Below are 23,181 nucleotides of genomic sequence, written 5' to 3'. Positions count from 1 at the left end.
ATTGGAGTGACTGCAGGCGTTTCATGAAAAAAGTGTGTTTAGGACCGTTTCCACCCAAACACTACATACAATTAAATACTTTCTACCAAAATATTTTATTGAAAATTAGGAGATATAAATATAATTTTATGTTTTTCTGTTGAAGTTCCCAAATTTTAAAAACTTACTAACAGTTTTCAAACTGGAACATGTGATGTAAAAATGTAATTACTATAAATGGACAAGCGTGTCTAAAATAGGAAATATCTTTCGAGAAGTTGAATTAGATCGTATTAGTTAATCAAATTTACATACAGAATTTTTTAATTTAAGATCGGTTTAGACAGTACGATTACTATTACATATATGTATAATATGAGCTATGCAGTATTAATAGACTTCTTATAAAATATGAACACACATATATTGAAGGATACAACAATTTTAATAACATTTTTTGTAGCCTTCTATCTTACAGCTGCGAATTGCCTGCATTGATACTTGACATGAATATCAAAATAGCTTGTTATTGAATAATAAGGTACTATCCGTCATCTTTATAAACGATTTTAATTTTGACTAGCAAAATACTCGAGAGCATTAAATAGGAGATCATTTTCAAAATGTATACATCAAAGCCATCTAGCAACTTCAAACTATTTAGTAGTCCTCTTGTAAAACTTCGGATTATAAAATAGTCGGAAGTTTTGTGGTTCGATCTGTTCTTCTTTAACTGATTATTATAGAGTTTATATATTCGGAAACTATTTAGGTGCAATTTTTTTTGAAAGTTGTATACTGCTAATTGAACAATCCATCAATATAGAAAATGTGCATTGTTATTTGTATTATTCCTTGCTCGATGGTAACACTACGGTTGTCGCGATTATTTGGTATTTACTAATAATCATTGTTAATTAATTTCAACAGTAGCTTTTTCGTAACGAATCGAATCAAAGGCACAGACCCTATCATCTAACGTTTCGTATTTTATGCAGTAACGCACATTTATCTTGCAGAACGGATAATTCTCGAACTCAAATATAATGGTAGGTCTAGGAAATCAGATACTCCTATTGTTTATTTATTGCAAGATGAACAGGGTGAATACTAAATTATAAACGATGTCTATATAATGCGTCTCTTAAAATTTATTAATCTTGATGTTTTTTTGCTTTTTGCATTTGAACCTTAAATACAGTCTTAGGAATCTAGTTCACATATAATAAAGGTTAATCATATTAACTTAAAGTGAAATTATGTTGTTGAAATGATCTTATATAATTGTGTTCTTGTAAAATTAAAACTTTTTCCTTTTTCTTGTTCACTCGTATAAATAACTCACTTCGAAATTATATATAAATTGATTATATATTTTAACTAATCATATGAACAATATCTAAATCAAACAAGTTAATGAAATATTCAAAGACAAAATAGAGTAGAGTTCAACTTTTCAGCAGGACAACCATATATTAATCATTATTTATAGCAGGCTATTTATTATTATTATTATTATTATTATTATCTGAAAAGAAACATTCAGACTCTAAACATAACCTAAACTAAATAAATACATACACCAGCCTATAATTTTCATTTGACATGATCCAATCCACTTATAATGTTATGAATAAGTTTGTCAAATTCATTGGTCCAGGTATCCTAGTAAGCGTTGCATATATGGATCCTGGTAATTATTCAACTAGTGTCTCTGGTGGTGCACAATATAGATATCAATTACTATTCACAATTTTCGTTTCAAATATATTTGCAGTTTTATTACAGTGTCTCTGTGTAAAGCTAGGTACCGTTACAGGAAAGGATTTAGCTGAAAACTGTAGAGTAAATTTACCAAGATGGTTGAATTATACAATTTATGCATTCGCTGAATTAGCCATCATTGCAACGGATTTAGCTGAGGTTGTGGGAACAGCTATAGCCTTGCAAATTTTATTTAATATACCACTAATATGGGGTGTTATACTGACTGTATTAGATGTTTTAATCATTTTATTGTTTTATAAACCAGAAGGAACTTCATTGAAGAAAGTTAGAATCTTCGAGATGTTTGTATCATTTCTAGTAGCATGTACAGTTATATGTTTCTGCTTAGAATTGTTTAAAATCGATATTCCAACAAAAATGGATGTCTTCAAAGGTTATTTACCCAACAAAGTTGTATTTGAAGATAAACAAGCTTTATATATTTCCTTAGGCATTTTAGGGGCTACTGTTATGCCACATTCGTTATATTTGGGTTCCTCATTAGTCAAACCAAGATTACATGATTACGATTTAAAAAAGTACGGTAAAGTATCATCTAGACCGAGTTTAAGTGCTATTAATTATTCTTTATCGTATTCCTATGCCGAATTGATTATATCATTATTCTTAATCGCTACTTTTGTCAATAGTGCAATTTTGATTGTAGCTGGCTCAACCTTATATGGCCAACCAGATGCCGCTGACGCAGATTTACTGTCTATCTATGAACTATTGAAGTATTATATCTCCCCTACTGCGGGTTTGATTTTTGCCTTAGCTATGTTATTCTCCGGTCAATCGGCTGGTATTATATGTACTTTGGCTGGTCAAATTGTTTCAGAAGGGTTTTTAGAATGGTCATTGCCAGCATGGTCTGTGAGACTTTATACCAGAATGATAGCTATTGTTCCATGTCTAATAGTTACTTTAACATTCGGTGAACGTGGCATCTCAGATATTTTAAACTTTTCACAAGTTGTACTTTCATTAATATTGCCGATAGTTGCAGCTCCACTGATATATTTTACCGCAAATAAGAAAATTATGACAGTTCAAGATGAAAACACAGACGAAAATATAGATAGTACAGTTACTTCTTCTGATGAAGCTACACCTCTAATTAATAATCCACAATATAAATCAGTAGACTTCAGTAATAGCGCTCTATTGACTAACTCTGCTGTATTTGTTTGGGCTTTAATTGGTGGCCTAAATGTCTACTTGGTTTTTAGTTTTCTCTTAGGTGAAGATATCCATTTTTAAATAATGCCTTTGAAATTCAAAAGACTATACTTTAGCATTAAATTATATAGAATAAATTATATATATAATAAAATTATTAATATTAAATTGATACTCTATAATATAAACCGATTTGACTATTTTTGGGAATCAGGTCCAATATTACTATACATTGAAATATTTTCTTTATGTAATTCACTTTATTCAAATAGCATTTGAATTTCTTCGATTCTTCTTTGTCTTCTGGTATCTTCAGTTACATCCATCGCCTCACCAATACTTCTTTTTCTGTCTTGTATACGTAACATTTTTTCTTCTATTGTATTGCTAATAATGAATTTGATGACTGTCACTGGGTTTTTCTGCCCTATCCTATGTATTCTATCCACCGCTTGATCTTCCATACTAGGTGACCACCATGGGTCCATTATGAATGCATGAGAACAACATGTAAGATTCAACCCTACACCTCCTGCTTTCAATGACAACAACAATATTTTTTGTTTTTCTAAACTCTTGATTTTAAACTGTTGTAGCACGTTTGAGCGTTCTTTTAATGATAATTTACCATCGAATTTATATATTTCAGTAGTGTTTTTAGGTAATGCTTGCATTAACTCTTTCTCTAATATATCTAGGTAGGACGAAAATTGAGAGAAAACAACTACTTGTTCACCCGGTGATTTTTCAAATAATCTGCCCAGGTGAACAATAAGTGCCTCGATTTTTGCCGACTTAGATGATGTTATATAGGGTATTACAGTCAGTATATTCTCATCATCTATTTTAAACCGGTATAAAGATGATTTACTAATTTCTTCTCTGCATATAGGACATTTTAAATCTGATTTCTTATCAATTTGATATTTGATGTAGCTTAGAATACAATCTTCACAGAAGCAATGACCACACTGAGTGAACACTACATTCATGACATTTATTGGCTCTTGGATACAAATAAAACACTCTACTTCAATGAACTTATTGTTTATTAGATACTTGGTTGTAATGATTTCATTTATGGTTTGTTTATTACTTGAATTTATACTGAGCGATTCACTTGTTTCAGATGATTTGTGAATTAATTTAGTCAAAGAGTTCGCATCTTCTAAAATAGGACTAACATCTCTTAAATCCTCATCACTGTCATCAGATTTATTTAGTAGCTGGATATCACAACATGCTTGTCTTAATCGTAGAATATGTACCAAAATTGTAGAGTATTTCTTCAATAAATTACCTTGCTGTATTCCTTTCCTAACAGATTGCTCAGCACCCTGCAGTAAGTAGTTGTATACATCTGACTGAGGTTCATTCATGTTTAATTTTTCTATAAGAACCTCTATGGCCGGTAATTTTACTAGTGGTTCGCCATTAGTATCTTTCATTTGTTTTGTTCTTCTTAAGGAAATAGGCTCGATGATTGAATTGACTATATTGAAAGCTTTCTTAAACTCCTTCTGTTCAAAGGGTATTGTGACAAAATTTTTCCAGAATCTTACTTGAGACCAGGGCTCAATATTTAAGAAATTAATCAGATTATAAAGATCATCAATTCGGTTTATAATCGGAGTTCCTGTTAGAACCCATTTTCTTTCACCACTCAAATTTAGAACTGCCTTGGATGTCACATTCGATCTGTTTCTTATAATATGACCTTCATCTAGAATAATTCTGAAAAACTTTACAGAAAATAAACCTAAATTTTTACCAGAGGGTGTTGAAGTTGATGTAACCTTAGAAAGTTTAATCCATTCATTCTGTACAATACCATAAGTAGTTAATACTACTGTAGGAGGATTTTTGTTTCTAATTAACAACGATTTTAAACTACTAACATTTCCACCGTAGTAAATCTCGCATTTCAGTTCGTCTTTGGCATTCACACTGTTAAATTCTTCATACCATTGAGTTAACAATGACATTGGTACTACAACAAGAGTGGTTTTAGATGCATATGGCAAATTCTGAGAGACATGTGAACTAATATTAAGTTTGTTATTAGGCTGTGATGAAAGATCAGGAATTTCTAATGGCATGTCCTTGTGATATGGTACCGTTAATATTAATGCAAGAGCTGAAATAGTTTTTCCTAATCCCATTTCATCAGCCAAAATTCCACCTTTTAAAGTAGATCTCATTATCGGTCTTTCAATCGCGAATTTACCTGTGTACAAATTTGAATAAAAATAATTTGCTTCAAATGTAACATCTTTCTCTGTACCTATTTTTTGGTTTTCCCATGACATATCTTTTGGCCATTTATATTTTTTCCAAAATGGATTTACGACATCTACTTGCCCTTCTCTTTCAATATCATACCCCAATTTACTAAATTCCTGTTCCTGTTTTAGCATCCATGTTAAACCCTGCTTTTGATATCTTCTTAATGAATATTTGAATTTAGTTTTGTCTGGCGTTGTTTCTGGAATTTTCAATATACTATTGTCAGATTGAACTACTTTATAAAATGCATTAATTTGATTGATATTCAATTCATTCCCCTGTGACAATTGTGAGCTTTCAATATTATCACGTACTACTATATTAGAATTGTCAATATCAGTGTTAGTAGTTCCATCATTGCCTTCCAGATCAATAATTATTGCTGAATCCTCATTCTTATCATCTGAATCTAAAAAAGATACATTCTCATCAATTACCTCTATTACATTCAACAGAGAAAATATTTTTACTATCGCTGTTTGATACTCCCTGTTCTCAATCTCAGTAATTGTTTCTGATAATTTCATATTCGGGAACGCAAACGCTTGTTTTGTAATATTGTTTTGGCTTATGTTTATATCTTTCCCTTGAGAAAATAGAGTGGAAGTTAAAAACACATCCAGCTGTAGCACGATGTTATCACCTATCCTAAGTCTTCTTGGCTCCGAATATATTAATGTTAAATCAAATATAAATTCATCTCTTTCTAATAATGGAAAAATAATATCACTTATATGCTCTGGTAGTTTTGCCACTTCTCTATTTGTTTGAGAATCATATATCTTAACAAAACTTGACATTGATAAGTTATTTTTTCCTGACGATGAATATATTTTGTTGCGTTGCTGTTTGCCTATATCCTTCACAATTTTGAAACCAGTTCCATACTGCAGTGGCTTTAACATCGGTCTTGTTATCATAGCATTAACTTGATAAGCTCCAATGAATCGTTTCCAATCTATCGATTTTTTCAGCTGCTTTGATTCCCTAAATCCATATTCTTTTCGTCTTTTTCGAAGTGGATATACATTAGGCATTTCTTGAGAGGAATTATGGATTTCAGATATTGAAGAAGGATACTGATCGATGTTCTTCTGTCTATTCTCTTCTTCATCTTCTTCCTCGATCTGAATTATGTTTTCTTCATAAACCTTATGTTCCAATACTTCCTGTTTCGAAAAATAAAATTCAACAGCAGCATCATATAAATTATCATGGTCTTTAAATCTTTTATATAGATCGTTTATTAAATCGTTTTCAATATCAGGTAACATTCCAGATAGAATGACTTGAAATTCCTTAAATTTTTCATCTGTAAACTGCGTATTATCTTGATCTTCTTCAACTTTCATCATATTGGAACTATTTCCAAATAAGATAGAGTCCTTTTTATCGAATGATATATCAATCGTCGATGAGTTATCAACCGAGCTTTCTAGCTCATCTTTAAAGAACCTTCTTTTTATATTATCTTCACCACCATCTCCAGACATATGAAATAAATTATTTACTCAACACTTTGTTGTTATTGAGTACTTATCAATATGTTGTTTATCAAAAGACCTTGATTAATTTCTTAACAACTGTCCAAGTTATAAGTAAGTAATAATTTGTTTAAATAATGGAGACTCATCTCTAAATTCCGATCGAGAATTTTTGTTTTTTAGGCGCATTTTATGTTACTATTGAGGTAACTGAAATGTCAAAGAATTCAATATTTTAATAGTATTACAAATTAAAATTAGTTAATTAATGGATCCACATATCTTAGAATTCATATTATATGTAGACAAGTAGAATATCTTATAATTCAATTTCATTTATTTCAGATGTCTATATATATATACATATTTTACAAACCTTTCAAGCTTTTTTAAATTTTTTCAACTTCACGTAACCAAGTTTGTAAGATGACTCTTGTTGGGCCATGTTGAATAGCTCCCTCTAACCCAAGATTGATTTTTCACTTAATAATTTATACTCCTTAGAATACTTTCTTAATATACTCTTAATAAATGATAATGCTGTTTGGTATTTCCATATTAAATCTAATTGTTGTAACAGAGCAGGGTCGAAGCTGGTTGCAGATTCATCTAACATAGGCAATACGATTGCCTCAGTAACAGTTGCACCTAACTTCGAAACACAGTCATTTAAAATTAGACATAATTTTTCAAAAATGTTTTCAAAATTCTCTGTATTACCTGAAGTTAAAGCCGAATCCTGAGATAGATTTCTCAAAACACTTTCAACCGCAGTGGCATCAGTTAACCCAAGATTTCTTCCATTACTTTCTTCAAAACAGAAAGAAAATAATGATTTAGTGGTAATGAAGCCAGCATATCTAAGAGCATCGGTATTCAAGAAACCAGTTTGTGAATTTGAATTCCAAAATCTTAGCATTGCTTCAACAATAGTATATTCTTTTTTAGCTTCGTCAATTTCCAATGAAGAAAATGCATGTTTAATATCTTCAGTTAAATCACTGATATATTTGTTTGCATGAGATAAAGATCTACTACCAGAGTGGGCAACACATTGAATCATTAATGCAACAATAAATCTATCAAAGTCAACGATAATGTTTCCATAGTCTTCTTTAAATTCTTTTATAATTTCATCAAGTTCAGTGACTACCTTATTTTCACCCTGTTTATGCATGTAATCAAGTAGCTTACGTACTGTCGCAGAGATTGGTACATTCTCTTGAATAAAGTATAGATCATGTTTTTTAACGTCTTCTGGATTGACTGTAAAGGAATGAAAGAATGACTGGTAATATCCAATTAACTCATCACGGGTAACATAGGCATTGTCTAAATATTGTTTGAATTCATTAGTTAAACTTTCTTCAACGTCTAAGGTGTTGGATGTTAACCTTAATTCTTTACTTATTAAATTTTTAGCAAAAACCATTTTAGGATTGTATAGAGTTTTGCCATATTTTTGAGAATCTTCTTCCCATTCATTCCATTTCCATGAAAAACTAAAGTTACTCATTTGAATTGAGAACCAATCTAAATATCTTTGTTTTAGTTCAAAATCAAGGTTATCAATATTTGTGTAAAAGAATCTGAAAGCTCTACCGAATACTGGGGCAATGGCTTTTGGAGAATTTTGACAAATTTCAACTAGCAAAGTATAGTAGTAAGCGTATGGTTGTAAAACAGTTGGTAACTTAAAAATTAAACTTAAAATTGTTTCAATAACCAAATCTTCTAACTTAAATGTCGAGATCAATGGGTCTTGTTCAAATTGTTGATTTAACTGAGCAATTGAAATACCAGCTTCAGCAAATATACCCTCCTTGAAAAATTGGTGTAACATAATGACTTGTTTGGCAACAGCTTTTCTATTAAACTCCATACCTTGGATAATATCTAAAATAATATCTTTAAATAGAAAACCAGCATAGGTAGTAATTGGAATAATAGTTTCAAAATCACTGGATGATGTAGGTAAGTAAACATGGAAATTGAATCTTGGAGTTTTCCACATATTATCGATCGAACCAAAATCCTTGTCAAAAGAACTAAATACTTTTAATTCTTCAACATCTGGTAATCTCAAAGCTTCATTAAATCCTTGGTCACCAGGTTGTGCCGTTAACAGGTGTAACCAATTTGGGAATAATTGTGTTAACTGTTCTGCATTGTTTGCAAGTGCTTTCTTTACGTTGCTTAAGATGACTTGAATCAATTCCACTCTTGGAATTGGATTTTGACCATTATACTCATCTAATAATTGAATATCATTTACACGAAGTTGATAAGATGTCTCCACATATATTAATAATTCTTCCACCTTTGATTTTAACACTTCATTGGCTCTATTAAAAAAGAATAAATATGGAATATTTATGAGGGTATTACTGTAAATAGCTTCTGATAACGGATTCCTCTTATCAACTTCAATGTTGTTCAATTCGATTGCCAAATTGAAAAAAGATCTGTATAAGTTCATTAAATCATCAAGTGAGATCATTGGCGATAATAATGACAAGAATCTAATAATTAATTTGGATCTATTCCATGGACCGGTTTCATTTGATGCTACTTTGAAATCTTCGTTTGTAGATTCGTTAATGAGTTGTTGCAGTTCAGCAACAAAGAAATTAACAATACTTTTACCAGCTTCTTGGTTTTGAGTGTTGACTACCATTGTTAACAGAGCAATTGAAGGTTGCTTATGTGGTTGTTCAAATATGACAGCCTTAAATGTAGATAGTAAAGCGTTATTGAAATATTCCTCATGACCAAATTCACTTATAATTGCTTCACTTAAAAATTTTATATCTTCTTCAAATGCCTTTACAGATTCACCAATAGTGCAAATATCAGGCATCATTTCCTTACATAATTGAACCACCGGTGGAACTCTTTGTCTCTTAGGCATACGTGGTCTAAAATCACGATATCCATCATCATCGAAATCGGCACTTCTCTTTCTTCCTGACATATTTTACTTGTTTGTCAACTAATTTTGTCAATTACGTTACTTGTATATTATAATTAAAAGAAAAAAAATGGAATATACACAATAGTATAATAAATAACTTTCTTCAATTTTATATCGCCAAATATAATTGTGGTTACTTAAAATCTATATAAAATAGAATATTAATATCTATTTATTTTTTTATTTTGGTATAATGAGTTTTCCATTAAATTTCGTTTTTGATATTAATTTTTCAAATTGAAAAATGATATTCGTTGCTAATGATTCGATATGTGTAGATATTGTAGTTACTATACAATAAATTAGTTTAAAGGTCAACAGTAAAGGTAACATCAAAGAACTTAACGGTATAATCTGTTCATTCAAATTTATATATATCTGTATGGTTTTTATTATATCACAATGATTACATGTTTTTTAAATTATGTTTACAAATGCTGTTGATTATATAGAAAACGTTAACAGGTTCTGGTTTTTGTTACGTCTCTTTATATAACAATACTATATTGATAAAGTCTAAATAGATAACTAATGCGTCACTTTCATTTTAGTTCGTTATCAGACGTTCATCTGCAATAAACCTCTTCACTCTTTCATCATTTAATTTTTTAATCAACTCAATTATTGTTTTGGATTTCTTTCTTATTTCTGTTTCTAATTCTTGTTTCAATATATATATGCTGTGTTCGTTGTTTCTATGAGCTTCTTTTAGCTCTTTCAGTGTCTTGTCAAGTGAAATCTCTCTGCTAATGGAATTCACTAATTCTTCAGAAATCAGAGTTAATTCTTCTGTCAATGCTTGATTGTCCTTCAGTAGCCTGTTGACATGCGTGTTTCCATGAGTTACAATGGCATCAATATCAGTTGTGTCCCTGTTTTTAATTTTTTCATTAATAGCTTGCAATGTTTTTAGGTAATCCATATTTAAATTGTTGTTACTGATTTTTCTTCCTTTGTCACTCAATCGATTATCTATTGATTGGTCATTTACGCTTGATGAACAAGAGATTGGATCAACTTTTGTGTTCTCGGAAGAATTTGCATAAACATCATTATTCTTTTTGATATCATTAGTTATATTATCATTGACTGTTTTTAGAATAGTTTCATTATTTTGATACACCCCTCTCTCTTGTGATATTTCCTTAGCAATATTTAATGAAGCTATATATTCAGTAAGCTGCTCAATAGTTTTATCTTTCTTACTAATAATTTGTTCGAATGCCGCTCTTTGTTCATTATATTTTGATTCATATTCCAATTCTTTCTGTTTAACCTCAAACTCAATTTCTTCTTCTCTGGAACTGATTAAGGAGTTAATCTTGTCATCTTTGACCTTAATCCGATTAGTATAGTCAGTTTCCTTTTCTTTGAACAAGTTTTCTTGTGATTCTAATAAATCTGTTTTGTATTTCAGTTGTGCGGTTAAAGTTGTCAATCGCTGCTCGGATTCTATCGTCGTAATTCCGTTACTGGTGCTAGATACCTCATTCCTTAGAGGGGAATTTTTCTGATCCATTACAAGCTTATTAGAATAGGTATTATTTAAATTGTAGTTCAATGATTCGGCAGATGTGTTAGGTGTCGTACTTTTTTCGCTATTTTTTGAACTATAAGATGAATTGGATTGAAAATCTGTAGATTTGATAGTTTCTCTATTCTCAGAAATAACTATGGATGGTATTGTTGGAGATGAGGTAAGTTGATTGTTTCCACTTGGGATACCAGCCGACTGTTGATTCCAATTTCGTTGTGATTGAATATTATTTCTATATAAGCTGTTTAAAGACATTGAGTTAGATTGATTATTTCCATATTGCTGTTGCTGATACACCATATTTTTATTATTAGGTTGATTTGGATAATTTGATCCTACGTTCGTTAATGAATGACTTTTCATATATGTATTTGGATAATTTTTCTGAGTATGCTGCACATTTTGGTATCGAATTGTTTGATTGTTAATCGCATGCTGACTTTGTAAGTTTTTTTTCTGCTGACTCATTTTATACTTCCTATATTGAGAATTACTCATTCTACCTTTATCATTGGTATATTGTGTTGGAATTACTGGATTCATCGAGAAGTCATGATTGAATATATCTTTCTTATGAATATTTCCAGGGATATCTTTAAAGGAGTATTCTTTTGGATTTGATATATTAATATCAAAATCAAAATCCACACCTTCTTCCTCATCATCATCAAAACCGTCATGTTTGTCTTTTTTCTTCATTCTTGGAAATGATAAAGTAGACCCTGTTTTCTTAATAAAGCTAGTGACAGAACTATTATTCGAAAATGATTTTGGCTGTTGAACATTGTTACTCGACATTGAATTGTATGGTCGATTATACATATTTGGTGCCATCTTATAATTTTTGGAAGGGTCATATTGTGGATTATTGAAGTTATTTTGATCGGAATAATTATAGTTCGGTCTATTGTTACATGAAGGTCCTTGTTGTTGTGATTGCATTTGCATCATATTGTTTGGTTGAGGATTGTATTGGGAATTGACATTCCCATTGTTCATTGTGACATTCGGTAAATAGGTGCCATCATCTATTAAATTTCTCCTTATATTCATTTTATCTTGCATAGTATTATATTTTTTAGTAGGCACTCCTACCTTTCGTGAAATTGCAGATAACCCAGCATCCATTCTTTAAATCTGTATATCCTTGTGATTAAGCTACCTTACAACGATTCATATGTGTAATTATGCAAATATATGTATATCAAATATTTCCAAAAGACAAAGAAATAAAATGCACTACTTTACTTTATATATTGTCAATGGCAATATTAGACTATTATAGTTTAACTAATGACAACGATTACAGGTTGACCAATTATTACATTGCAGGAAACCTTATCTCAAAGCTTTTCAATGTATATTATCTCAGGTGTTTGTTATTCATTTTCATTCCTTTGATAAATTTCAATTGAAAGCGTTAGTTTTTTTTTTGGTAAATAACACCTGTAGAAATTATCAGATTACATTAGCTATCACGTAAAGATGAGAAAAGCAAATAAATTTATAGTGCAAGGTAAACCTTGAACTTGTATATTAAATAAACTAGTTTTACATAAATATATTCGCATGTTTTATCTATGGTGCTACAGTGCAATATTGGAATGGAGAAACAATTTGCTTTCAATTTCGAAAACAAATGTCTGTGGGCAGTTTTGATGATTGCATCCAGTATCTGGAAAATCAATTAACTAATTCACACCTTTCTTGAAGATATTTTTTTAGTAGAACTCTTAGAGACACCAGATGCCTTTTTAGCTTGTGTCTCTGTATTTACATCTTTGTTTTTTGTCTCTTCGGTGCCTAGTTCTTCATTTGTCATCAACTTTACGCTCTTCAATTCATTGATGAACCAAATGACAGTGATCCATAGTATTGTGGCAATTGAAAGAAGGATAATGAAATGTATGTTACCGTTAGTTTGTACAATTAACCATATTAAAGTTATGATCAATGCCAAAAATGACAAGTTTGTCGCAATGATTAATTGTGGTGAAGTACCTGGAGTGAAAACACTGTTCCATAATTCGACAAAAAATGACATTACTAATTGCTATGTGTGATGGTTGATAGCAGTATTTCTTGGGACATTGAAAATATATAGTACTCATTGCAAACCTTGGATATTACGACGTATATACTTATACATTAGTAGTTTAGTAGTGTAAATTGAACTGAAAAAATGGTAGGTTCTTTGAAAAAAGACAATGGCAAACACAGCATGGCGGGGTAATCACGTCTTAAGATCAAGCAAAGTGCCTGAATTGCTATTATAAACTGCATCTAAACAGAAGAAAAGGTCATATCGATTGATGTCACTACTATTGAAAGTTCTTTATTGGCTACATATACATACATATTATATATAGTTGCTACTTTCTAATATGGCATGTAGGCTGTAAACTTTTTTTTGCTTATGTATAAATGATGCTTAGTATAACTACCGCATGATTATAGATTTAAATGATGTTATTGGTGTCTTTCTTATAAACCAGCGCTTAGAGCAAAAGAACCGACAACAACAGCACCGATCATGGTAGCGTATTTCCAGGAAAGTGGCTTACCGACCACGTTGGAAGGAGCACTGTTGGAAGTCTTAGTAGATTTATGAGAGCTGCTGTGAGAAGAGACTGTGGAACTGACAGATCTGGAGGCAGAAGAAGTAGCACTGACGGAGGAAGCAGCGACGACACCGGTGGAAACTAATCTAGAGTTTGTGGAAACGGAACTTCTGGAAGAGACGGAAGAGGAAGACATTGCTTTAATAATATATGTATCTTAGATGATCTGTGTTTTTTTGGTTTTTGATGATCTATTATTGTATGAGTTTAAATTAAAAGATTTCCATTTAACATAACATATTTACAAATATAAGATACCTTGAGTTACTAACATGATTGTACCCTTTATATACATTTAAAATTAATTGGCATAAAAAAATCGTTTCAATCTAGACATCACAATCATCCTATATGACATTACGAAAAAACATGAAAGTAAAGTTAAGCATGTTTCCAAATATAGCAATATAAAATTGAAAATAATTACGAAACGTTGTTGTAAAATCAAATAAACTGATACGTAAAGATACTTTTAAGTAAAGGGTCTAGAAGAAGTGTAGAAGAAATCGAGCAACAAGTCGGCTTTTGTTTCTTATTTTTCGAGTTCTGTTGCTTTCAGTAAAAGGCTCGATCCTAATTGAGGTAGAGTTGCAACGAAACCTGCATAAAATTGAAGTAGCTTGGGAAGCTTATCACACTTAAACATTTGTAATTACATGGCTACAAAGTAATATTTATTTTTGGATAAACACTAAATATAGAAACTGATCTCACCAAATCAAACAATAAAACGCTTCGAAAACCCTCGAGACTGCAAAATTTTTCGACTTATATGTCCGAAAACGGCAAAAGAAGAAAAAGCAGGCGTTGTTAACCAACCATTAATTAGATTTCCTAAACAAGACAATTACCATCTTGGTTACTAAAAAGTGAAGTCAGTTCAGCATTATTATGTTTTCGTTCAATGTATCTGTCTGTATACAGCAATATTACTAAGGTAGTTTGAACTTAAGAAATCGCCATCAATCATCTTCGAGTGCTCTATCAATCAATGAACTCTTGCTGGCGTTGCCAAAAAGGTGTGTCTAGCATATGATAAAGAGTGAGATATTACGCTATTGGCTGCGGGTTTTTTTTCCGTTATGAGCGTTTATTGCCAGATCTATTGCAGTGGTGATATTAGTTGTACAAGAACCACAAAATACACGAAATTGTAACCAGAGAGATTAGCGATGAACAAAATTACCACATCCCAAAACTATTCACGCTGGCTCTCAACGTCTATATATATATGATACATGTTGTGGCTGTTGAGTGCATTATATCAGGGTAATGTCATGAGGCTGTTCGGTTTATAATTTCTTGTAGATCTGTCGCGAGATCTCGTCATGCCATGTGTTGCAATTGCCGTTTCCATACAGCACTTCACATACTAATTCCAGGGCTACTACTACTAGTCATACTAGATCTTGCAAACTTCGCTCACTCCCTCTGATGGCTGAGGGTGAGGCTCTTCAAGCCTCTCTATCTCTTGTTCAATGCATTACGATCCACCCTTCCCTGCGACCCAGCCCATGCTAACCCAGACAGTTACACTAACAAATAGTTTCTTATATATACTCTGTTTTGTACAACAGTTTGTGCGCATATTTCTCTGTCGTTTACCACTAGTCTCTTTTTTCTCATATTTGTTGTTACCCTGTTCCTCTTTGAAAAGAACCCACATAGGTACAAATAATTGAAAAGATTAAAACTGTAACTAGTTTATAATATATTTTTATACTCCACTATAAACTAAAAGCACTTATATCAAATTGAACAATTGTGCTCTCAATATTACATCATTATTGTATAAGATACACTGTTATCACCTTCAATTGATATATAAATTGCAATTGGTGTATGATTTTTGCATTCTTACATAAAATAATATAAGCTCACGTTGGAAGAAATACAATGCCAAATTATAGACAAACTGCTATTCTATCGGTATACGATAAGACAGGTCTTTTAGACTTAGCTAAAGGCTTGGTCGAGAATAATGTCAGGATCTTGGCTTCGGGTGGCACGGCGCAGATGGTAAAGGAAGCAGGTTTCCCAGTTGAAGATGTTTCAGATGTCACACATGCTCCAGAAATGCTAGGTGGTAGAGTTAAAACGTTGCATCCAGCTGTTCACGGTGGTATCTTAGCAAGAAACTTAGAGAGTGATGAAGATGATTTGAAGAAACAAAACATTGAAAAAATTGATTTCGTGGTTTGCAATTTGTACCCTTTTAAAGAAACTATCGCAAAGATTGGAGCTACTATGGCAGAAGCAGTCGAAGAAATAGATATTGGTGGAGTAACTTTACTAAGGGCAGCTGCAAAAAATCATTCGAGAGTCACAATCTTGTCGGATCCAAGCGATTATGCCATGTTCTTGAAGGATTTATCAACGGATGGGAAAGTTTCTCAAGAGCTAAGGAATACGTTAGCTTTGAAAGCATTTGAACATACCGCAGATTACGACTCAGCAATTTCTGATTTCTTTAGAAAACAATACTCGGAAGATAAATCACAGTTGCCTTTACGTTATGGTTGTAATCCACATCAAAGACCAGCACAAGCATATGTCTCCTTACAAGAAGAATTGCCGTTTAAAGTGTTATGCGGTACTCCTAGTTACATTAACTTGTTGGATGCTTTGAATTCATGGCCGTTAGTCAAAGAATTGTCGGCGTCTTTGAATTTACCAGCTGCCGCTTCGTTTAAACACGTTTCTCCAGCAGGCGCAGCCGTTGGTTTACCTCTCTCTGATGTCGAAAAACAAGTATATTTTGTTAAGAATATAGAAAACTTATCTCCATTGGCATGTGCATATGCAAGAGCCCGTGGTGCTGATAGAATGTCATCTTTCGGCGATTGGATTGCTTTATCCAATATTGTCGATGTTCCAACCGCACAAATTATTTCTACTGAAGTTTCAGATGGTGTCATTGCTCCTGGTTATGAGCCAGAAGCTTTGGAAATCCTGAAGAAAAAGAAAAATGGTAAATACTGTATATTTCAAATTGATCCAAATTATGAACCAGGTTTAATGGAAACAAGAACCGTTTATGGTGTTAATTTACAACAAAAGAGAAACAATGCAATTATTAATCAATACTCATTTAGGGAAGTTGTATCTAAAAACAAAACATTGACGGAATCTGCCATCCTTGACTTAATTGTAGCTTCCATAACAGTTAAATACACGCAATCAAATTCTGTTTGTTTCGCTAAAAGCGGTATGGTTATCGGTTTAGGTGCGGGCCAACAGTCAAGAATCCATTGTACTAGGCTAGCTGCTGATAAAGCAGATAACTGGTGGTTAAGACAACATCCAAAAGTTTTGGCTTTTAAATTTGCTAAAGGTACTAAGAAACCATCAAAATCCAATGCGATCGATGTGTACGTTACAGATCAAATCCCAACTGAAGGACCTGAAAAAGAGGACTTTGATTCTAAGTTTGAAGTAATCCCTGAACCTTTATCGATTGAGGAAAGAAAAGAATGGTTATCGAAATTAAATAATGTCTCATTGTCATCAGATGCATTCTTCCCATTTCCAGACAATGTCTACAGAGCTGTCAGATCTGGTGTCAAATATATTTGTGCTCCTACAGGTTCTGTTATGGATAAAGAAATTTTCAAAGTTGCAGATTCAAAGGATTTGATATATATTGAGAATCCATGTCGTCTATTCCACCATTGATATATATTCAGTGATTTAATGAAACCCTAATGTCAAATACTTTTATTATATTTACTTAATGCCTTTAATAAGATAAAGTTTATCGAATAATGTAGTATATATTCTTATCGTATTATTTTCTTGTTATATTTAACATATAGTTTACAATTAGTATATTTATTGGAAACTATCAAATAATTTACAGGTTAATATATGCAGTTTATTATTTTTCAAAATAAGTATAGTACCTGTTAAAAAGAAATAAAATCATAAAGAAAAATATTAAACATTATGTACAATACTATATCCATTAACCTCAGAATCACAAGTAAAGCACTTCTGAAACCCTTTGTGCCCTAATGAATCTCTGCACATGTCACAACAAGATAAACATCTACAAGGCCATAGGATTATTGACCGTTTATTAAACCTGCAGATAAGGCATAAAGTCGAATACTGTTCCTCCTCTTCATACTCATCGATGACAGGATCTGAAAGTTCTTGACTAAGTGTTTGACAAAATTGGCGACGTTCTAGAACAGTTTGTTCAAATACTCTTTCTGGATATCTTGATCCAAACTGGGATCTTGTTAGTCGCATGTTAGTCGCAATGCCTTCCCATATTTGTGGTAAGTGGGATGAATTCGGTTGCTCATTATTGTCTGGTATTAAAATACTTACTAGTTCTTCTTTTAATTCCTCAGGATCGTCTTTTAAGTATTCGTACTTTATATGCTTGTCTTTATTGTATTTATCATTCAATTCTTGAAATAACTCCAGATCAAAATCTCTTGTTACATCTTCATCCGGTAGTAACAAATAGTTTCGATATTTGTTATTTGCGTCATCTGCTGGTCTCGTTAAGAATTTTGTATAATTTTTTTCGGTTATATACAAATTTAAATCTTTTGACTTCTTGTTGGTTGGTTTTTTATTCTTTAAGGTATGATTAATAAGGTTATTGTTATGATAACCAAAAAACATAAATGATAAACATAATTTTTTTACAATTGTAAATATCATTTTTATCCTTACAATAATAGATGATGATATGCCTCTAAGGTTTTTACTATTTTTTGCAGGAAGTGTGTTGGCGGATGAAGAAGATAAAATCAAATCATCTGGAATTGTGGATAATTCGTTTAAATAGCCGCTAACCATAAATTTATTATTTAATTCGGGAATATGGAGAGTTTTAGAAGCAGCTGAGTCCTTCATCAACAATTCCTCACCGCGTAAAATGAAACTGTCTGTATCAGTTGATATGATATTACCTCCATTACAGGTTAGTAATAATAGATTGTATAAGAACGAAATGAACTCTTGTTCTGGATCATAATATAAATTCTTTCTAATATCCGTAAATAAATGTATTGGGGATTTATTGATTGTAGAGTTTTGTGTTGATTTTATCAGATTGATGAATGGGGCAGATAAGTATTCGACAAACCATTTTAAGCATTGGATAGTAAAAATTAATAAAATAGTAAATAATGAAATAATTTTTGTACTGCACTTGAATAATGTATAGAAAGGAATTGATAATATTCCATATATTGATGATTCATATAGCAATGCCAATAATTGGGTAATATTAACAGCTGAATTCTCTAACAACCTATATCTTCTGAGACCAAATAATTCTATTATATGGATCCCTATTCTATCAATGATAATAAAATCGATATCAAGTGATATAAACCCATGAGATTGTTTCTGAAATAATGCATAGGATGCATTCATGGTGTATAATTGTAATGACAATTCTAGAGTTGAGTTATCATTTTTTTCCAGTAATTTACTATTTGTAGTAAAATTATAAAAAAACTCGATGCATTGAGAATACAATAATAATGCAAAAGTCATTGGTAAATAGACATCAGTATGTAGTGCATTAATGTGTTCTATTTTGACGAAATTAATTTGTGTCAAGGATTGTAATAGTAAATATAATAGCGGAACAATAGCAGAGAGGTGTAATAACCACTTCGATGATTTAGGAAGAACTACTTTATTAGTATTAGATCTCAATGAGGACATCACAATTAACCTATTAATAAAAATGTATGATATAATTAGACCGGCAGCATAATTGCTGAACAAATAAAGCAGAACTCTTACAATTGAATCCAACAAATTTGGTACTTGAAAAATCCTTTGAAAGACTAAATAAATTGGAATTATTAAACCATTCATCAAATAATCATAGATGGATTGAAAAACACCATATCGTTGTATATATTGTGTTATGAATTCATAATTAGTAGCATTATATTCATTGAAAGTACCATTTAAAGAAAAGGAATTAAAATAATTCAAAACAACATCGGTATTATAATTAGAAACATTAAAATATTCCATCATGTTAATGTGTATAGGTAGATTGTCTAAATTCGAAGACTATGTGTACCTCATTCAGTACAAAATAACCATATAAATCTATAAGCTTAAGATGGTAGCAAAAGATAACCCTTGAGTCTTAGAAATGATAAAATAAAAATAAAAAAGACACAATTAGGTGACTTTTTTTTCGTCAAGCTAATCAATTATTAAATTTAAAACTTAACAAATTAGGAATAGCAATTACTTAGGTTATTATCAAACTGGCATGTAATATAAACTCATTTTTATTCAAGCCAACTCAAATTTAATATTACTTAGTTTATATATACTCATTCTCCCTTTATTCATTGATTCGATTTCGTTATTTCATTTATAGTGTGATTCTGAAATTTCAATGCTTTCTGAAAATGAAAAAAAAATTTGCGTCACATGACATACAATTGATCCCAATTTTAACAACACACAACAAAATTAAGTTCATCAAACTATCACTAGATATTTAATAAACTAAAGCTGTAATACTGCGATGAGTAGATGGCAGGTTGATAGAAGGGTGGAAAGCTTTAGAAGGGTATTTAGGATTCTGTTTGCTATAAATTCTTTCACTGAGGTTTGTTTGTTTGTTTTAATAAAAGAGAGATATCGTTTTGTTTTGACAGAAATACAAAGAGAGGCGCTGTTTAGAAAGATCTGATAAAATTGAATAAAACTGCATCTGTGTGTACTTAAAGGTAAACAGGTGATAGTAAACAATGGATATCAAGGATAGAACCAATGAGTTCCAGCAATGTGTACTCGTAGTCAAAAAGCAGCATAAAAACATAATACCAAATGAAAAAAAAAATCTGAATGCAGAGGCTGGTACTAATGATTCTTCTAATGGCAAAAAATCTGAATTTCAATTGAGAGCATCTGGTATCGCTCATGAAATTTCAAGTGCTGCTCAATTGTTGTCCAAGTTGGCTATTCTAGCAAAGAGAAAGCCTATGTTTAATGATAACCCGGTTGAGATTGCAGAATTATCCTTTTTAATCAAAAGAAAAATATATTCGATAGAACAAAATTTAGTAGAATTAAGTAAATTCCAAAGAGCAAACAAGTATAATATTAGTGGTAATAATAGTAGTCACGATTCAAAAGATGGTCCGATTTTACATTCCAGAAATGTTATGAATTTATTAAATACTAAAATGAAAAATATTTCTGGAGATTTTAAAAATGTATTAGAAGAAAGACAAAGACTTGAAATTGCTAATAAAGAAAGGTGGGCAAAGATATCGGTGGACGCTTCTGAAAATGATACAAGAAATAATAAAGGACAATCAGATAATCGTAACACATATGAAAGCAATGATTTAACATCTTATAATAGTTCGAATCCATTTCTATCAAACCTCATCGATGATGAATCAAATAATACTTCGTACAATAAGACATCAAACAAAAATGATAATACACTTATGTCATTATCTCAAAACTCACAGTCTCTCTTATTGCAAATGGAAGAAGGTACGATGGACAATGCATATTTACAAGAGAGAGATAGAGCTATGGAAACAATAGAATCTACAATTCAAGAAGTTGGTAGTTTATTTCAACAATTAGCTTCCATGGTTCAAGAGCAAGGTGAGACCATCCAAAGAATTGACGAAAACGTCAATGATATTGACTTAAATATTACAGGTGCACAAAGGGAATTAGTGAAATACTTTGATAGAATTAAGAGTAACAGATGGTTAACTGTGAAGATTTTTTTCATTATATTCGTATTTTTCCTAATTTGGGTACTAGTTAATTGATATTACATTTATCATAGGATTAAAGTTTCAATTTTATGCATAATTAAATATAGAGCATGTAATTAATTTGTACCTAAATGTATTAAACAATTAATTCATATTTAAAACACATATTTTTTCTTTTCTATTATTTATCTCATCTTATTATATTTAGTATAATTATAAAATTATAGAAGTCATATATGTACACATTAAAAAACCTTCATGTTTCTTTAGAGTTAGTGAAATATTAATATTAATTGTTGCCATTACTCGTTTTCTAGTTTATTTTCTTATGGCATAGGGAGCTGTTTCGATTATTAACTTCCTTTATAAAGCTAGCTATATATTAAAGTCCCATTTCTGCTTGTAACTCTCTTAATGCACGTTCATCTTCATCTTCATCCTCCTCTTCGTGAAGGGATTCTTCTTGATGATTAGATTCACTGATGGAGAGAGATTTTAACTTTTCGCTTGGCACATTTGGTAGGTCCATCTTTGTTTCTTTAACTTCTTGTCTTATGACAGGTTCTGACATCATATTATTTGCTTCTGTTTCTTGCTGTAATAAATCTAATTCTTCATCTAAATCTTCATCATCCATAATACCATTCATACCACCAACGTATAATGGCCTTGCTATAGCTTCACTAATTTCATCACCCAATTCCACTTGTTCCCTTATGTCATCCATAGTTTCATCGACTTTATCGATATTCAAACCATTATGGATGGCTTTCATAGCTTGCGAACCTTGTTTCATTGCTTTCATTGTCTCCAAATTCAAATTGGCACTTTCGATAGAGAACAATTGCTGCTCTAATGAATTTATAGTGTTTTCTAACTTGTCTAACTGGGCTTCATATATTTTCTTCTTCTTCAAAGAGTTTTTGGCTTGTATTTTATTTCCTTTATTCAAAAAAGTTTTAGCATCCAAAACCTGTTGATTGATTTGAGTGTTCAGATGTGTCTGTTTCTTATTCAATAAATTTATATGTTCTCTCAGTTCAACAATAGCCTTTTTTGGTAAATCTTTTTGTTTACCTCTGCCAGCTGTTGAACCGCCAAATATATACGACCACATAGTATTCCTTATTGATTGATATGTTATTGATTTCCTTATTCGTTTATCCACAATGTAAAATAATACAGTTCACTCCGGAATACGTAATACCAAGTTAAAATGACTAACACAAGTAAAAGTTTGATATAGTAGTATTAAATGAATCTATAACCTCTTCTAATATGTTTGTCGTTCAATATAAAATCATTTAAAACTCTCTATAAAGTTTATCATTTTATGTTATAACTATCCTTTAAATTTTCATTTCTGAGATTTTTTTAAAAACTCAAACTTTTAATGACAAAATTGACAATTTGTTACAGTGACTATTAATGATTACCAGCTCTTAACACATAAGCTAATGGTAATAAGATTTGAATAGACAAGATATTTACAATGCATGATGATCAATGTTGATTAATAAAGAGAGATGGCAGGTGTTGTGTTCCCTAGATTAAGTAAGATCAATAACAGAGAGCCAGTTCTCTCATTCGAGATTGTATCTAAATAAGT

The 23,181-nt window shown here is 31.2% G+C and overlaps 10 protein-coding genes across 10 annotated transcripts; 3 read left to right on the top strand and 7 right to left on the bottom strand.

Moving 5' to 3' along the window:
* Nucleotides 1–1,584: 1,584 nt before the first annotated feature.
* Nucleotides 1,585–3,009, top strand: SMF3 (putative divalent metal ion transporter SMF3; the record flags this gene model as incomplete). The annotated part of the gene is made up of 1 exon (XM_003686458.1): nt 1,585–3,009. The coding sequence occupies one exon, from the start codon at nt 1,585–1,587 to the stop codon at nt 3,007–3,009; it is 1,425 nt and encodes a 474-aa protein (XP_003686506.1).
* A 179-nt stretch (nt 3,010–3,188) lies between these two features.
* RAD5 (DNA helicase RAD5) lies at nt 3,189–6,707 on the bottom strand (the record flags this gene model as incomplete). The annotated part of the gene is made up of 1 exon (XM_003686457.1): nt 3,189–6,707. One exon carries the CDS (start codon nt 6,705–6,707, stop codon nt 3,189–3,191), a length of 3,519 nt encoding a protein of 1,172 aa, XP_003686505.1.
* A 451-nt stretch (nt 6,708–7,158) lies between these two features.
* TPHA0G02350 (uncharacterized protein) lies at nt 7,159–9,672 on the bottom strand (the record flags this gene model as incomplete). Its single annotated transcript, XM_003686456.1, has 1 exon — nt 7,159–9,672. One exon carries the CDS (start codon nt 9,670–9,672, stop codon nt 7,159–7,161), a length of 2,514 nt encoding a protein of 837 aa, XP_003686504.1.
* A 547-nt stretch (nt 9,673–10,219) lies between these two features.
* On the bottom strand, nt 10,220–12,337 carry TPHA0G02330 (uncharacterized protein; the record flags this gene model as incomplete). The annotated part of the gene is made up of 1 exon (XM_003686455.1): nt 10,220–12,337. One exon carries the CDS (start codon nt 12,335–12,337, stop codon nt 10,220–10,222), a length of 2,118 nt encoding a protein of 705 aa, XP_003686503.1.
* A 568-nt stretch (nt 12,338–12,905) lies between these two features.
* PKR1 (Pkr1p) lies at nt 12,906–13,253 on the bottom strand (the record flags this gene model as incomplete). Its single annotated transcript, XM_003686454.1, has 1 exon — nt 12,906–13,253. One exon carries the CDS (start codon nt 13,251–13,253, stop codon nt 12,906–12,908), a length of 348 nt encoding a protein of 115 aa, XP_003686502.1.
* A 440-nt stretch (nt 13,254–13,693) lies between these two features.
* Nucleotides 13,694–13,966, bottom strand: NCW1 (Ncw1p; the record flags this gene model as incomplete). Its single annotated transcript, XM_003686453.1, has 1 exon — nt 13,694–13,966. The coding sequence occupies one exon, from the start codon at nt 13,964–13,966 to the stop codon at nt 13,694–13,696; it is 273 nt and encodes a 90-aa protein (XP_003686501.1).
* Nucleotides 13,967–15,726: 1,760 nt separating this feature from the next.
* TPHA0G02300 (uncharacterized protein) lies at nt 15,727–17,505 on the top strand (the record flags this gene model as incomplete). The annotated part of the gene is made up of 1 exon (XM_003686452.1): nt 15,727–17,505. One exon carries the CDS (start codon nt 15,727–15,729, stop codon nt 17,503–17,505), a length of 1,779 nt encoding a protein of 592 aa, XP_003686500.1.
* A 261-nt stretch (nt 17,506–17,766) lies between these two features.
* TPHA0G02290 (uncharacterized protein) lies at nt 17,767–19,848 on the bottom strand (the record flags this gene model as incomplete). Its single annotated transcript, XM_003686451.1, has 1 exon — nt 17,767–19,848. The coding sequence occupies one exon, from the start codon at nt 19,846–19,848 to the stop codon at nt 17,767–17,769; it is 2,082 nt and encodes a 693-aa protein (XP_003686499.1).
* A 731-nt stretch (nt 19,849–20,579) lies between these two features.
* Nucleotides 20,580–21,626, top strand: SED5 (t-SNARE syntaxin; the record flags this gene model as incomplete). The annotated part of the gene is made up of 1 exon (XM_003686450.1): nt 20,580–21,626. The coding sequence occupies one exon, from the start codon at nt 20,580–20,582 to the stop codon at nt 21,624–21,626; it is 1,047 nt and encodes a 348-aa protein (XP_003686498.1).
* A 328-nt stretch (nt 21,627–21,954) lies between these two features.
* SNF7 (ESCRT-III subunit protein SNF7) lies at nt 21,955–22,689 on the bottom strand (the record flags this gene model as incomplete). The annotated part of the gene is made up of 1 exon (XM_003686449.1): nt 21,955–22,689. One exon carries the CDS (start codon nt 22,687–22,689, stop codon nt 21,955–21,957), a length of 735 nt encoding a protein of 244 aa, XP_003686497.1.
* Between the last annotated feature and the right edge of the window lie 492 nt (nt 22,690–23,181).

This window comes from Tetrapisispora phaffii, chromosome 7 (genome assembly GCF_000236905.1).
Source record: "Tetrapisispora phaffii CBS 4417 chromosome 7, complete genome".
Taxonomy (NCBI): domain Eukaryota; kingdom Fungi; phylum Ascomycota; class Saccharomycetes; order Saccharomycetales; family Saccharomycetaceae; genus Tetrapisispora; species Tetrapisispora phaffii.
Note: the sequence above shows the minus strand (reverse complement) of the source record. Positions and strands in the feature narration are given on the sequence as shown.